Source organism: Sphaeramia orbicularis, chromosome 17, assembly GCF_902148855.1.
Source record: "Sphaeramia orbicularis chromosome 17, fSphaOr1.1, whole genome shotgun sequence".
In the NCBI taxonomy this organism is placed as follows: domain Eukaryota; kingdom Metazoa; phylum Chordata; class Actinopteri; order Kurtiformes; family Apogonidae; genus Sphaeramia; species Sphaeramia orbicularis.
The window spans coordinates 41921508-41937959 of NC_043973.1; the positions used below are offsets into that span (position 1 = coordinate 41921508).

A 16452-nucleotide genomic window follows, 5' to 3' on the forward strand; every position below is an offset into this window, starting at 1 on the left:
TCTTAGTCTTGTGTATTTCTTTGCCTATAAAGACACAGGATTAACGCACAAACACGTAAAATTTAGTATTTATTGTTCCAGCATAACAACCCAACAAAGTGATGCTGTGATTGTGTGAGATCTGTATGTTTTTTCAAATGTTTTCATTAAATAAAAGTACTAGTACCACTCTGGGAAAAAAAAAAAAATCTACAAGTAATTGTTCTAAATGTGAAACCTTACTACTCACTTATAAAAGCATTATCTGCAAACTGTCCTTTACATTATTTAGTTCATATGGTAAGGATTTTAATAAAGAAAATGCATAAAAAAAAAACATGAAACTAGACTACTAGTACTTGCCTTTCTGTTGCAAATGCTGACACATTACTAAAGGTGAACAAAGGAATTTTACATTTTATACAAATATACATCTATCCACTCCTGTCAAACATTCCAAAAATAAATGAGGCTAGTAATAATTATTTCTTTGAATACTGTGATTTTAATCCACTGATGACTGCTAACTTGTTCATTGTTAAGCTAGAAGGTGTTCGCTAACTGCTAGCTAAACAATGAAAGTCAGGCTGAGTAAGAAATAAACTTTTATGTAATTAAAAACTATATCATAAACTATATGTGCCCTGCTAATTATATTAAACGGTATCCCACCTGTCGATCTGTTTAACATGAAATGGTATTTTATCAGAACAGTGAAGTTTCACTCTTCAGATTAGCGCCATCGTCTCTGCACGTCCTGTTGTCTGATTGGCGGATCTGAGTCAAGACCCGCCTTTTCTTGTAATATGATTCGCTGCCTCAACTGACCGTCACAAGAGCATCTAAAGGTCTAAAAGTCTGACCAGTGTTGAAAACAAACATTACATGGCAGAAAAAAAAAAATCCTGTTCAATAATACAAAAAAAAAAAAAAAAAAAAAAAAATCACTACACAAGACATAGTTCAGTTGTTAATATTTTAGTCAATATTTTAATTGAAACAACCATTTATGAATTTTTAAAGGCAATTTCAACTGTATATCCTCGGTAAAGAAACACATCAACCACTTCGGATGTTTCACACAAGATAAGTGAACATGGATGGATGTGAAAGTGGGAAATAAAAACATTTGCTGTCTCCATGACCTTGACCTTTTTGTTCCAGTAAATGTTTATTTGTCCATGTGAATCCTCTCGAAGGCCTTTCACTGTTTGAAGTACAAAAAAACAAACTGCAAAACACCCCACAACTTGCTGGGTCTTCATTTTCTAGATTAGTCATCCACTGCCCTTTTGACCTTTTTATTCAGTTATAAGTGGTATCAGTGCATTTAGATATGGCAAAGAATAGACTACATAATCAGCTAGCAAGCACAGGTGCTATAGATTACTACAGGACTAGATGCAGATTAATATAATTCATCGGCTATATTGTATGCAATATGCAGACAGTGGCATTTTTGTAAATGTGTGCATGCACACCAATTGCACTATTCATCCTAGAAGAGGGATCCCTCCTCTGTGGGTCTTGCTACAGACTTGTTTGCTTGCCAAAGTTTTTTTTTTGTTTCTTTTTTAAAGGATTTTTCCTGACTCATACTGGGTGTTGAATGGCAGACATTACTGTACACATACAGGTGCAAGAACTCCAACCTGATTTGTGGTTTTCCCAATTGAGTTAAAGATAAAATGCAGGTTACAAGACACTGAGACCCACAGAAGTCACCAAACTCAACCTAGAGGGATACGAGTTGAGTTGTTGAGCTTCATGACAAATACATTTAATATGGTTGCCCATTCCACAGGAGTCCCGGACAGTTACTCAATATCCATCCAGACAGACAAGTGTAATAACTTGAGCTTTCTTAAAGTCTTTTGGATACATCTTTAATGCCTACATGACATCTCTAATGCAAGCAACTGAGCAAGCGCTGAGCTCCAGAGTTATTTCAACTTCAATATAAAACCACTGTAGACTGAAATGGTGAGGTCCAAAGATGAATCCATATCTGTTGGGAGAATAAAAGAGGTTAAGTATAAAGCCAACAACTGAGGATACATTTATATTATATTAGAAATTATGATTTATACAACCTTAAAAGGCGTTTCAGGAATTTTCATCAGTAATGGTAAGGGGACCAAGAACTGCCTTGTGTGCTATTCTATGTTCATCTGTCGAAAACACTTTAAGACAGCAAAAGGAGGAGAAAACTTTAGTGATTCATTCTTTTACTCCTGCCTTTACTACTGAGCAACAACACTATACCTCTGTTTAATTTACTTAGTCTGATAATATGCTGTTCAACATACTAAAACAGTATCTGCCTCCTTCACACCATCCTGAGCTGATTTTTCTGGCATTAATTGCAATAATATTTAGTTCAGAATTGATTGTTATGATACCAACATATTTCATTGATAATTCACTCTCCCCCATCAGTGCAAAGAAAGCCAAAACAGAACAGAATTAACAATCAGTCTAAGATGCCCTAGATTCTGATGCTAGAAAGCATAAAGGATCTAACATTCATGATGTTTAATTTGAGAAACCACAGTGAGCTGTTTCAGGATTTCATATCCACTTTAGGTGTGAATGGAGTGAGAGAACCAACAGCCACTTTAGCTTGGCAGAAACATTTACCTGAAGGCAAGAATGAACAGAAAAGATTTGAGGCTCAAGGTCGATGTCAACTACTTGAAACTGAAAGTGCATGAACTCATGGAGCAATAGTTGAACCATATGAAGTTCTACAGGGTTTAGGGATGTTTTTCAGTCTGAATTAAAGACTGAAAAACAACTTAACAGCCTACTTTCAGAGTTCTGACAGTTTTTCTAACAATGCATTCAGAGGCAAGTCTTGGATTTTGTTTGACATTGACTGTAAATACCTGGCACCGCGCTCCTCGTCTTCCTTGATAAGCAGCTGGAGTCACAGCAGTAACATAAATGACTAAATGCAGGGTTGTCCAGCAGTTCCCAACTGAGAATAGAATCCAGAATGATGTGTGGATCACATTTCACCATATGAGTGGGAGTAGTTTGATATTGTCCCAAGTCCACCATAAAAATGCTGTTACTAATGATGGCATCCTGACAGTATAATTAAATTCTAAATGATTAATGTAGATTTAAGTATAATCTTTGAACATTTGTTTTTTCTGCACACAGTTAAATTTACTACATATTTCACACATTGCAGCTACTGTTCTAGTTTCCAATTCAGTTGTTTTACAGTTTAGACTTTTTAAAAATTACATTTATTGCCATTATTTACCCATTTTTCTCCCTTTTATGGCTCTTCTCACTGTTCGTTTACATCAATATATTCTGAGACTAAACGAAAGTTTAAAAATTGCTGTATAACTTCAGAACCTCATTAAATACAGTACCCTTGCTCTTTGTTATAGTTGCAGGCCTTCTTCGTGTTGTCAAGACCGTTCAGATCCCAAGCTACAAGTTTGCAGTGAAGGAATACCTACGAAGTAAGATGAAAAGTGAAAACATTCTATGGATTACAGATAAATAAGCATGGGCTACTCATGTGAAACATTGTAAAATTACCTCTTCTCCTTGAGCAAACCTAAAAGCTTGAAGGGACATCTGGATTTCTGATGACTTTTGCCTTGGTTCAAACTTTGAACGAGAAATTTTCCCATCGACAAAACACCTGCAAGTTACACAAGTTTGTGATTATAGATTGTCACTGTCAAACCTGTGCACTGAAGCAAATTTTAACCCTACAACGTCAAATGTATCATATTTGATACATGAGTTTTGAAGCCCTCTATATGATCAGTGTGATATTTTTTTCTTAAAATCTGATGTATACAATTAGATACATGCAATACACAGATAATCCACCGGGTGGACAAATTTGTTCAGAGGCCTTTCCAGTGACACTACAAGACTGTCATTAATGAGGAAGGAGGTAGAACTTTGCCAATTTTGAAAAGAAATTATCAATTAGTTAGACAAGTTTGTGTTATATTTTTGTTTGTTCAAAAATAATATCTGAGCATTGAGACCTGATGTATCAAATATGATACAAAATTTAAACTCATACATGAAAATTGATATTTGAAATTTTTTTTTGGGTTGTTCAGAAGGACCAATAAAGGCTCCAGTTTCAAAGCACTGGAATTTTCTGTCTGATTTAATGGTTCAGGCTTTACAGGGTTAAAGCTGCGTATGACTTTCGTCACCAATTTTTCATCAAAACTGTAAAAACCCGAGTGAAAGCCGAAGTATCACGAATCAATCTTTCTGAGATTATGCACCTGAATCACTTCCTTCATGGTGAACAACTTTGAAGTGTACTCCATCACAAACAGTCCATTTGTTTACATACCAAACCGAAAGTCACTTGGGTTTTTCCGGAATTCCACACAGCCGCAGTCAGGCCGTAGATGCAACAAACACAGAAATGGCTTCATTGTTTCTTACTACTGCGGCTGCGTGGAATTCCAAAAAAACCCAAGTGACAGTTTCATTTAAGTTTGGTATGTAAACAAATGGAGTGTTTGTGGTGGAGTACATTGAAGTTGTTCACTGTGAGGGAAGTGATTCAGGTGCCTAATCACGGACAGACTAACAGATTCATGATTCTTAGGCTATCACTCAGGTTTTTACAGTTTTGAGAAAAAAAAATTGGCGATGAAGTGTAACATCCTACCCTTTATTGGTGATTATTGTGTGTACGCTGCTTTCAGGTGACAGCTCTGGTGTGTTTGTAGCATCACATTCCTCCAGAAGCAGAAGCAGTGGCTGATGGGATCTCTGCTCCACACTGGCCATGATTGGAATAATGGAGCCCAGAGGAAAAGCTGTCGATTCAGCCGGACCCGAGAAATCCTCTAGAGCAACAAAGATGACCAGGGTTATAGTGGTCAGTGACAGACTACAAGAGCAGGATGTTCTCTACTATTATACATTTGATTAGTACGAATCAAATCCATATGAAGATCATCAAAACCTGACGAAACCTTTTTTTTTTTTTTTCAAATCCAGTTTACAGCAAATAATTTTTTATTTTTTTTTTAAAGATAATTGGGGCTTGTCATCGTCATCACTTGCAGAGGTATAATGAAGATGGTCCAAAGTAATCTGAAATTCCATATTTGTTTGAAAAACTTTATAACACTATGAGCTCTAACATGTTGTCCTGTGTGGCCATGTTTTCCCACAAATGCTTATATTCTTCAGTATCTTCCCCCCTTTCTTTCCTATGGATGATATGGAATAAATAACATGAAACAAATAACTTCTTATGATAAATGCAAGAGTTAGACAGAACCTAAGACCTTTGAAAATCTAGGGAAAAAGTTTTGTGTCTGTATTAATGAACCTTTACTGATGTGACCATTAAACTATAAATAATAAATTAAATAGACCTACTTTATTTTATTTTGGCAGCAAGTGCCAAATGGATTTCCATGTTGGGATAAATGAAGTGCATCTTTACTCCCATCACAGCCTTAATTTATTCCAACTGCTCTAAATTTCAGTCCATTCTAATGCCAGACTAGAGCAATGTAATCACAATGCCATTCATTTACTTATTGAAATATTTTTAATTGCCTCGCGTACCTTGTGCTCTCTGAACTTTAACATTTTGATCTTCTGTTTATATGTTTTCTTTATGTTCAGTAGATAGAATTGCTTTCAGTTATCAAATTAGCCATCTAATTTTTAAAGAAATTAAACTTGTTATAAAATTTGGCTTGGAGTAATATAATGCAAATACATACATAAAGAGTGAAACAACCTTTGAAATGAGTACACTTATTTTACACATTCAAACCTACTCTATTATATTCAGATTCTTTACTAAACCTAGTTAAAGTTTAATTAATATACATGATTTTAGCCAACGTCAGCATATAATATCATAATAATGTCGCTTTTATTTAATCACTTTGTGTCAGTTTATTAAGCGTCTCAGATGAACAGCAGTACAAAAATTATGATATTTTGACAATTTAACCCTTTCATGCATACTGGTCACTACAGTGGACAGCTATTCTCTTGTACATTCATGGATTTTGTTGTTCTTTTCGTTTGTTTTTTTTTCACACATATCTTTATTAAAGTTTTAAGACACTACATGTCTTTTCTGACATGAATTGGTAACAATTTGTAGATCTCTCCTGAGCATAAACCGCCAGAATCACAAGCCCTCCCCATAGTTTTCACACAATTTATCACTAAATTCATGTTTCTGTGCATCAAAAATTAAACGTGTGGTATCCAGCTGAGTGGACATTTTTGCAGCTTAATGAAAAATAGGTTCATAAAAATTTTTGTTTTTCATTATTTTTTTTATGCATTTTTAAATTTTTTTAAATTATTTTTTATTTTATTTTATTATTTTTATTTATTTTCAGAAGAAATTTTTCAACGCCATTGTTTTTTTCATACATAAAGAGGAATAAAACACTCAGGAAAAAAATTTGATTAAGGTTCTCATAATTCGTGCATGAAAGGGTTAAGGTTCACACTTTTGGCTTCTAGCTTTTGGTTTTGCTGCTTCTATTTTATGTTTTAAACCTTTTTACTGAATTGTATTTTATTTTTTCCATCATTTGTGAGATTATTTTGTGTCAGATGTTGGTGCTAATCATTCATTTCCAGTTATGTTGCAAATGAGTTCAATTTCTGCTCAGTCTAAATAAACAAACTTGCTGATTTATTTCATCATCACGGTACATAAAACTAACAGTGATACTTTTATTATAAGTAATATTTATGTCATGCTCATTCTACCTCCTTTGGGATGTGTAAATCAAGACTTTTCAGAATATCAGAACTAAACATAATGTGCAGCGCACTTTTAAACCCCCTCGGCCAAATATAAGGCAAGATTCTGCTGAAAGCTACTCCCCTATAATTTACATTAGATTGTCTTTGTGTAAATTTGGTGCGCAAATCTCAATGCATTCTTCAGATAATGCCATTAGGTCGTTGAAGGGACATGTCACCATTTGACCTTGAAAAAGTAGGTCAAGGTCATTTATTTTCAATAGGCTTCTGCTCCATGCCAAGATGCATTCACAGCATAAAATTGGTGCAAATGTGTCAATGCATTCTTCAGATAATGTGATTACGTTGTTGAATGGACAGACAGATGACAAAATCATTACAATTCTCACTGATTTTAACAGACAGCATCACATCATCCCTATTTTGGCTTCACTTCACTGGCTTCCTGTACATTTTAGAATTGATTTTAAGATTTTACTGATCACTTTTAAAGCCCGAATGGACCTGGCCACTAGCTATATAACTGACATGCTAGTCAATTATGAGCCAGTACGCAGCCTTAGATCCTCGGGCAGAGGGCTCCTGGCTGTTTCAAGGTCGAGGTTTAAATTGAAAGGTGACCACACCTTCTCCATCAGGGCCCCTCGACTTTGAAACTGCCTGCCCGAGGAGAAATGGCTTGCGGAATCGGTAATATCTTTTAAATCACTTCTTAAAAACCCATTTTTATAGACTTGCCTTTATGTGATGTCTCTTTTTAATGTTTGAATATTTAACCCTCCGGGATCCTGTCCAGCAAAACCCTTACTAAGCACCAAGTGTGCCTTTTTCGCACACTTGTGGAATAATGTCAAAAATTTTTTTGTAAAGTTTGTTTTTAATTCTTTTATACTTTTTTCTATTTCATCAACTTGAGCCGTAAATAAAAATACCAAATACTCAATAATTGTCAGATGTTTTAACCCTTTAAATGCCGTGTTTGTAATGTAAACAAATCATTTTTTTTGGATGCAATAAACAAAAAAAATATTTTTTTTCAATATACTACATAAAAAGTGGATCACATTATTTGATTTTTGCAGCCTGGCATATGTCAATGTTAACTCCGACAATGGTTTATGTGCATTATTATTTTTGGCGCTAGATCAAATGTTCAAAAATACTACCATCTGTCACCAAGTGTGCATAAAATACACACGTATAAATCAAACTATTAAATACTATATATTGATTTATTTTTCTGCTCTGATTTTATTTTATTTTAGTAAATCAAGGTCAGCCCTAATCATACATATCAAATGGGAGAAATAGTGCGTTTTAGGCACACTTGGGAGACAGATGCTCGTCTTGTAATTTTCTTTTGTTTACAATGTGCAAATTTTAGTTGGTGGCCAGAATTTTAAAGATCATGCAAAAATGAACAACTTTTGAATTCTAACCTTATTTAAATTGAGAAAAATAATATGAAGTTTTTTAAAACGAAGTGTAAAATGTGCTTAAAAGGCACACCCGGATACCGGAGGGTTGATCATGTTATGTCATCATATTATGTTATTTCTGCCCTCCCCACTACAATACATTCAAATTTAGTCATGTTTTCATGTTTGCTGTACATGTTTATTGTGTTGTTTATGATGTTTTTAATTCTGCTGTTGTGCCCTTCTGCTTTGTCTGTCAAAGCACTTTGTGAGCTCAGTTTTGAAAGGTGCTATATAAATGAAGTTGTTGTCATTATTTCTACAATACCCTTTCAGCCCCAAGTTAAGTGAGGGGTAAAAACCCAGTCAGTCATTCAAAACTACATCAAATTAAAAAAAAAAAAAAAAAAAAAAAAAAAAAAACAGACTAGACAAACTATAATAACTCTGTCGTTTTCCATTGAAACTTTTTCTGAAACCTGAACACTCACCGTTCATTAGTCCAATGTGGAAGACCAGTTCTCCCAGACCATGTGTGTTAAAGACAGGATCATACATCTGACGATACCAGTCTTTAGGCCTGGAAAAGTAGAACAGAATAAGAACAGTCCAAGTCTTATTAAATTCACCTGTTTCATAAAAGGAAAAACACCACCCACCTCTCATACTCACAAACCACCGGGATGGTGAAGCCTTGTATGTGAGAATCAGGAGAAGAGACGTAGGTGAGATTATTACTGTACACAATCTGACCTCCAGAAACCTGTAAAAAAGAGAAGTATCACTCAACTGAAGGATGTGAGAGGAAAAAACATCACCATTCCCATGAAGCAGACAACTCACCGCTCTCACAGAATTACAGTCATTGAGCTGCACTTTGAAAACAGCTTCTGTAGCCGATAAACTGGTGGGGAAACAGTTACCGAGACGAAAGAGGGAGGTATCGACCTGATATCTGCGGTCTGTCCACACCAGAGATATGAAGTCACGCTGGCAGTCCAGTTTCATGTCTGTAATGGAAACAACACCAGATAATCAGGCGTGATACTGACAAATACATGACTGATCCCCAGAGTCTGAGTTAATGTTACCTGCATGTACTGAAAAGGCAGCAGTGAGGGTGAAAAGCAGAGCACGAAGCACAAAGAAAGCCATCATGACTGAAAACACACTGCTCACACTCTTCCTACTGATACTGCTGCTACCTGCTTTACTTCATCCTGTTTGGAAGAAACCAATTAAAGACAAACGCTTTCACCTGTTGTGAGTAAAGCACCTCAGCTGCGTTCATTAACCCATGACGTCACATCCACCATGTAGCACTAGAATCATTCAGTTTGTTTAATTTTCTATTCATTAAAATTCTCAGATAACACATTTAGGTAAACTGTCATATTCAATGGTGCTGAGACACAGAAAATAAAAATAAATGGACAGAATTTGAGCCCCTGAGGAGGAGAAATATGAATCAGAATCTCTTTATTGCCATTGTACCAAGCACAACGAAATTGAGGTAGAGCTCTCCGGTTTAGTGCAAGAATTACAAGGCTGCAACAATTAACAGTAAAAAGGCACACTTATTTACATGAAAAAAAAAATTAAAAATATTGCAACCAGAAAAATGAGAAACAAGACATGGCACTAAGAAAGTAAAGGCAAACAGCTCCTGGTGATCAAAAGTATAATGATTGAAAATGTTTAATAACTTTTGAAACACCGATCCTATCAGTACATGTAAATCAGGGGTCTCAAACTCCGGTCCTTGAGGGCCACTATCCTGCATGTTTTAGATGTATCCCTCTTCCAACACACCTGATTCAAATGATAAGTCTACCATCAAGCTCTGCAGAAGCCTGATAACGACTGTCAGGTGTGCTGGAAGGGGGAAACAACTAAAACATGCAGGATACCGGCCCTCGAGGATCTGAGTTTGAGACCCCTGATGTAAATAGTTGGTGTAAAATGCAGTTTGTCATTTTTTCATGGTCATCAGATATGACCCATTTGGATGTTCAGAGCCTCCGTAGTTACCTTGGAAACACCATCATCTATCTTCTGCAACATTGAATCACCAGTAAAAACCATAGTTTGACACTTACAGCGGTTGTAGATGATGTTTTTTTTTTTTTTTTTTCAGTTAATATATTTTGCTTAAGAGGTAACTTTTCCCTCAGTTTTCTCTGTTTTTATATAATTATCCTTGACATTTTTCTAAGCTTTTATGAATATCTCCATGGTAAGTGAATTTAATATTGGAAAATACCTGATATTTAGTAATGAAAGGATGCACTTTGGAATGACCACAAGAGTTCTGGGTCTTCAAGGGTTAAAAAAAAATTGACAGAAGCACAAAAAAAAACAAAAAAAAAAAAACAAAAAAACCAAACCATTCACATGTAAATGTAACTGTTCTGTGAAAAATAATTTTATTCTTTCTGGAACAAATCTATCAATTTTATCTGGAATTGAATTCCATTTTAGTTTATGCTGAATTGTTTTGTTTTTGAAAGATTATGTTCCAATTCTAAGTTTGGTTTAGATCTTAGTTTTAGTTCATTATAACACCATCCACTTTTACATTATTTTCCTCTACATCAGAAACTCTTTACATCCTCTTTTCTACTCCTGATAATTTCAGTTGAGGTGTTCTTAAGGGTCAAGATGCTGTGTAAATAATTAACCTTTACTTGGGTCTACACCTAACTTTAAGGGAAAAGTCTTAACACCCATAATCCATCCATTCAGTTTCTTTAGGGGTATGTCTTTAAGAAAGCAATTCCTGAAACATTCAACTTCTTTATTTTTACTCAGAATGAGAAATAAAAAAATAAATAAAAATAAAGTGTGATGGCACAAGTGTTGTTTTCAAAGTCAAAACCACCAAGATATACATGACTTTAATTGACAACTATACAGCCTGCATGATGTAAATTCAACAGTTTGTGCAAGTCAGACAGCCAAACATAGGCTCACACTGGGTTTATTGTACAGAATGTGTAAGAATGGTGTAAAGACTAGTATAAATGACCAGTGCAGGTTAAGTCTAGATGACGTCCTTGGATATGTCGACTTAAAACCACCTGCTGCTGCCATCCTTGGGCTTTTCCAGTTAAAAATCATGATATGATCTGAAGTCCAGTGTTTCTGAAAAACCTTCCATGACCTCTGACTTATTCCATCTGGGGACCAGCTGCAGGGACAGACCCCACCCATTTGTTCTTTGTCTTCAGGTCAGACCGATCCACTATGAACAGGGGTCCAACAACAGAGTTGTAGCTTAGGCTGTGGGATTCTGACACAGGACAGAAAATAAATGAGTTCAGTGAAGGAAAAAAAAGTTTGAAATATCTGATCTAAAGAGAAAAAAAAAAAGTACCATTTTCAACTTCTCTCCTCTTTCGTCTGTCGCAGGTATTGTCACAGTTACAACAAAGGGAGCTCTGAAGTGGGTCGTCCAGTAGTTCCCAACTAGAAGAAAAACAAGTTTAGTTTTTAGATGCATGAACAGTATCTATTAGAAGGTGCGTTCAGTTCAATGATGCCCGTTACTTTTAAAATGCAACATCAGCAGTTTCACAGAAAGACAACATTTGGAACAAATGTTCACTTGGACAAAAGAAGAAACTGAAAAAAGAAGATTTTGGTGGCCACAGGTCAAAGGTCAAGGCTGTGACCTTATGTGTTTGTTGTAAATCTATTGTCTTAACCTTTTTCGGACACAAACATTTGCTTTGTTCAAGAATGAACTGATTAGCTTTAACCAAAGGTCAACATTACTGTGACACTTTTTTGGCCATAACTGCTTGTAATTTAGAAAATTGAATGAACTGATTATGATAAATGAACAGCAGAGGCATCCAAGTCAAAGAATGAAAGATTTTTTTTAACATTCTAATTTTCTGTGATTACAGTCAAATGTAGAGTGCAAATATCACACGACCTACAAACTGTCAGATACATTTAATAAAGTCATGTCTGTCCAACATTGCATGAAAGTATATTTTTTATTTCAATAAAGTCTTTAATTTTATGAAGTCAGGTAACCATTTCATAAACACATTTGCATTACAGAATGAGAGCCTATAAAAGGCTATTTATGGGAAAGTAGCCACAAAAAACATCAGTAAACTCAGAGTAGATAATGTTTCATGTCAACAGTATATTGCAGATGTACATTTCTAATCACATCTCAATATTATGTTTGTTGTTTAATAAAAAGCATTGCACAGGATAACACATACATCACCTTTCACTTTCCTTCGAATAATGGCAGGCCTTTCTACTGTCACTTAGAGAATTAGGATCCCATGCAACCAGTTTGCAGTGGATGTAGACCTGAGGATCAGAGTAGAGGTTAAGCTGAATTATTTACTCTAATGACATTAAAGTTTCTTCTCTTACCACATCCCCATCGTTCAGTTTGAAGGACTGCAGGTAGACGATGAGTGCAGACGAGTGGTATCGAGGCAGGAACATGGCGTTTCCCTTCACACTTTCCTGAAGACATCTAAAGAAATGCAACACCGCTAGTTCGAGGCCAGAGCGTCTATGGGACACTTCAGTTCAATACATTTAGACTGTTGAGATCATTTTAACCCATAAAGACCTAAACATCCATCACTGACCAAAACCATCTACTGATCTAAACTGTTTACCTGTTGATCCACTAATCCTATCAATACATGTAAATAATTGGTGTAAAATGCAGTTTGTCATCTTTTCACGGTCATCAGATATGACCCATTTGGATGTTCAGAGACTGTAGATACCGTAGAAACAGTCATCTTCTACAACACTGATTCACCAGTAAAACCCATGGAGTTTGATCAATGACAGTGGATGAAAATGCTTGGTTTATGTTCAGTTAATGATAGATTTTATTGAAAGTCACTTTTTCTGCAGGTTTCTCTGTTTTTGATATAATGACCCTCAACTTCAGTCTGAGCTTTTATGAACATCTACATGATCAGTGGATTAGATATAGGAAAATACCTGATTTATACTGACAAAATGCAAAATGCAGAAGACAATATTATAATAAATGGTGATAAATCACTTAAGATTAGATTTAGAGAAAATTTCATTGGGAACTGACACAAAAAACAGCACTTTGGTCCACTGCAGTTGTTTTAAAGTGCTTTACAAATAAAGTTGGATTGGATAAAAGTAGCACTGGGTCTTTATGGGTTAACCATATTCAAGACTGATGCTTTGAATAAGTTTTATTCAAAGAACTGCAAGTAATATAAAATTATGAGAAAAATTATAAGACATCACATTAATCTAGATTGGCCATCACTTTAAGTACAAAAAAGTAAAAAGACTAGAGGTGTTGGTTCAGCTGTTTAGGGCACTTTTACACCCAAGTCATTACATCAGGACTGGGGGGGTGGGGGGGTATAAAACCTGCTAAGAATACTGTTGAGAAAACATGCAAAAAAGAAAACATTATGGAAAAATGGAAGATTTACAAAATTAGTACATTTATAACATGCTGACATCATGCACACTTCCATCTGTAAAGAAAGATTCACACAACAGACACAACACAGTAGTCCGTAACTAAAATTACAATGCGAAAAAAGAAGTGGACCAAAGACACAATGTGACAAAAACATGAACCGTGCAGCAAATTTTTAGGTGTAAAAATATCTTTAAAACTTGCACCATCACAAAAAAAGAGAAAATAAAAGACAGATAAATGAAATTTGATAAAGTGTGCTCAGAAATAAGACTGAGTCAAGGAGTCTTTAATCCAAGAATAATTTAGTGGCGACTTCTAAATACATTTAACTTTTCATAGTAATTTATCATCATTTATTATATTATCAGTCCAGAATAAGGCTTCTTAGTCTAAGGCTATGTTCACACTGCAGAGAGAAAAGGTACAACTCTGGTTTTCTTGTGCAGATCAGACCTGACTTGGATCAGTTTTTATAACACTGAACGGCACAAATCATTTCAGGCTTGGTCCATCGACAATGTTCTTAGTGATGAAAGCAGTCACTCATTATGTAACATTGGAAGCACAATATTAAAGATGTACAGTAGTAAAATACAACAGTGCAGTGTAAAGACTAACCATCTGCATCCTACCCTTGATTGCTGATGATAGGGTATCGTGGGGTGTTTGTGTGCAGCTCAAGGGTCGTAGTCGCCACACATTCTTCCATTAGGAGAAGCAGGGGTTGATGGGACTTCTGCTCCACTGCCGCCCATATCGCAATGAACGAGCCCAGAGGAACGACGTTGGTTTTTGCAATACCTGTTAGATCCTCTGCAGGACAAACACAAAACTTCAAACATGACTCACTAACATAAGTGTAGAAATGCTGAATGTTGTCTAGGTGTATATGATGATGTTTTATGCATTTTTTATACTTACAGTGACACTTTTCTATGCTGCTTTATGCCGTCGGGTTTTTCTTTTATATTTTCAGTTTTATACAGTTTTATATATGTTATTGATAGTTTTATGGCACCTAAAGAGGATTGCACTTTAAATTTTGTTGTACCTGTACAATGACAATAAAGACATTCTAATTCTAATTCTTTAGTAATTCACATTTTTCCTGTGGTGCGTTGACTCACCATTCAGGAGCGCCATGTTGAAAACTAAACTGCTGCGACCTTCAGATAACCCTGATCCAGGGTTCAGGAAGTGAGGAACCCAGGCATTGGATCTGAAATATCATTTTTTTCATATCATATGCATGTTTTTTTCTAACATTTCATAAAACTTAGGCCTTGCATCTAAACCAAAGAAAAATTGTTGGAATTTTTTTTAAGTAGGGGTCATCTAGTTTTAATGAAATTTTAACTTCAGATTTGTTTAGCATTTCTTTGAGCCATCACCTCAATATTGTAATAATACAGCCCCCAAATTAGGCAAAACCAAACAATAAGATAGCCACCATAGACCCAAAGCCCTCCACAGATTAAAAAAATTAAAACTTTGACAATTCATCAGTAAAAAAAAACATCATTGAAAAAGATACCCTACCTCCTGGTAACACACTGGATGGGGAACACATAGACAGGAGGGTTTGGCCTTGGCTTAGGCCTGAAGCTAAGTTCATTTTTGTAAATTAGGTATTTTCCTTTCACCTGTAGGAGAGAAAAAAGATGCAATTAAGATACCATCATATCTGAAGTGTATTAATTTAGATATATATATATTGCATTAACATGACCTGTTTCTTAAATCTGCAGTCAGAAAATGTGTAGTTGAAAACCACGTCTGCTTCTCCAGTGGACGCAACATTCAGATTAGAGGGATAACAGTTTCCGAGGAAGAGACGAGCTGCATCAGGGACTGCCTTCTCAGGGATCCTCCATGTGATCCTCAGTGAGTCTTTTGAACAGACCACTGTTATATCTAAGGACAAAATGTGATTGTTTCAGTGTCTGGAGTTAAAACTATAAAAAGTGGATTTCATGCTGGATTTTTTTTAAGTATGTGTAAAAAATATATATATATTAATAATAATACCTGGATCTGCAATGGCTGGTGAAAACACAGCCAAGAACACCACACCAAGGCATAGATGAAGCACCATGACTAAATGATCCAACCAGACTGGAGGGGTTGCACTTATAGAGTTCCTATCTAATTAGCTAAATGAACCACATGTGTGTGAGAACAAAACAACTGAACTGAAGTCCAACTTATGCTGCTGTGGATTTTTAATATTTTATAGCACATATGGAAAGTTAAAAATGTTCAGTTTGACAGGTTGATTTTAACCCTTACAGACCTAAACAGGCAACTGATTTAGAATATTTAATGACTGTTGTAAAACTAATCATAGTAATACATGTAAATAATTCAGGTAAAATGGAATTTCTCAGCATTTTGTTGTCATCAAAAAACAAAAAACTGACTAATCTGCAAAGTTATTGGTAATATTTTAATCTGTGTAAAATGACTAATTTTGACTTGATCAACTACATAAATTGAACTTAACATCCAAGTATTTTTTGTTGTTGTTGTTGTTGTTGTTTGTTTTATTTATGCATTTTTGTCTGTTTGTTTGCATAATTAAGAAAAAGAAAATCAAGAAAATCATAGCTCAGAATCCAATAAATTGTGTTGGTGAGATAGACAAAAAAAAACAACAAAAAAACAAACCAAACCAAACCAAACCAAAACAAAACAAACCAAAACAAAACAACAAGAAGACAATAGCCAGACAAGATAAGAAGTTACACAGGAGTAACAATGAAATATTAAAAAAAACAACAACAACATTTTGTGTTTTATTTTATTTTATTTTATTTTATTTCCAGCTCAGTT

The 16452-nt window shown here is 35.1% G+C and overlaps 2 protein-coding genes across 2 annotated transcripts; both read right to left on the bottom strand.

Annotated features, from left to right (window-relative positions):
* Positions 1-2085: 2085 nt before the first annotated feature.
* Positions 2086-9318, bottom strand: LOC115437695 (uncharacterized). The gene is made up of 9 exons (XM_030161003.1): positions 9248-9318; positions 9000-9166; positions 8816-8919; positions 8648-8736; positions 4652-4832; positions 3541-3646; positions 3369-3454; positions 2868-2959; positions 2086-2150 (listed from the first exon to the last, which is right to left on the bottom strand). Exons 1-9 carry the CDS (start codon positions 9312-9314, stop codon positions 2086-2088), a joined length of 957 nt encoding a protein of 318 aa, XP_030016863.1. The 5' UTR covers positions 9315-9318.
* Positions 9319-11326: 2008 nt separating this feature from the next.
* zp3f.2 (zona pellucida glycoprotein 3f, tandem duplicate 2) lies at positions 11327-15715 on the bottom strand. Its single transcript, XM_030160639.1, has 9 exons — positions 15649-15715; positions 15350-15534; positions 15160-15263; positions 14748-14839; positions 14253-14433; positions 12558-12663; positions 12403-12491; positions 11533-11624; positions 11327-11448 (listed from the first exon to the last, which is right to left on the bottom strand). The coding sequence occupies exons 1-9, from the start codon at positions 15713-15715 to the stop codon at positions 11327-11329; spliced, it is 1038 nt and encodes a 345-aa protein (XP_030016499.1).
* Between the last annotated feature and the right edge of the window lie 737 nt (positions 15716-16452).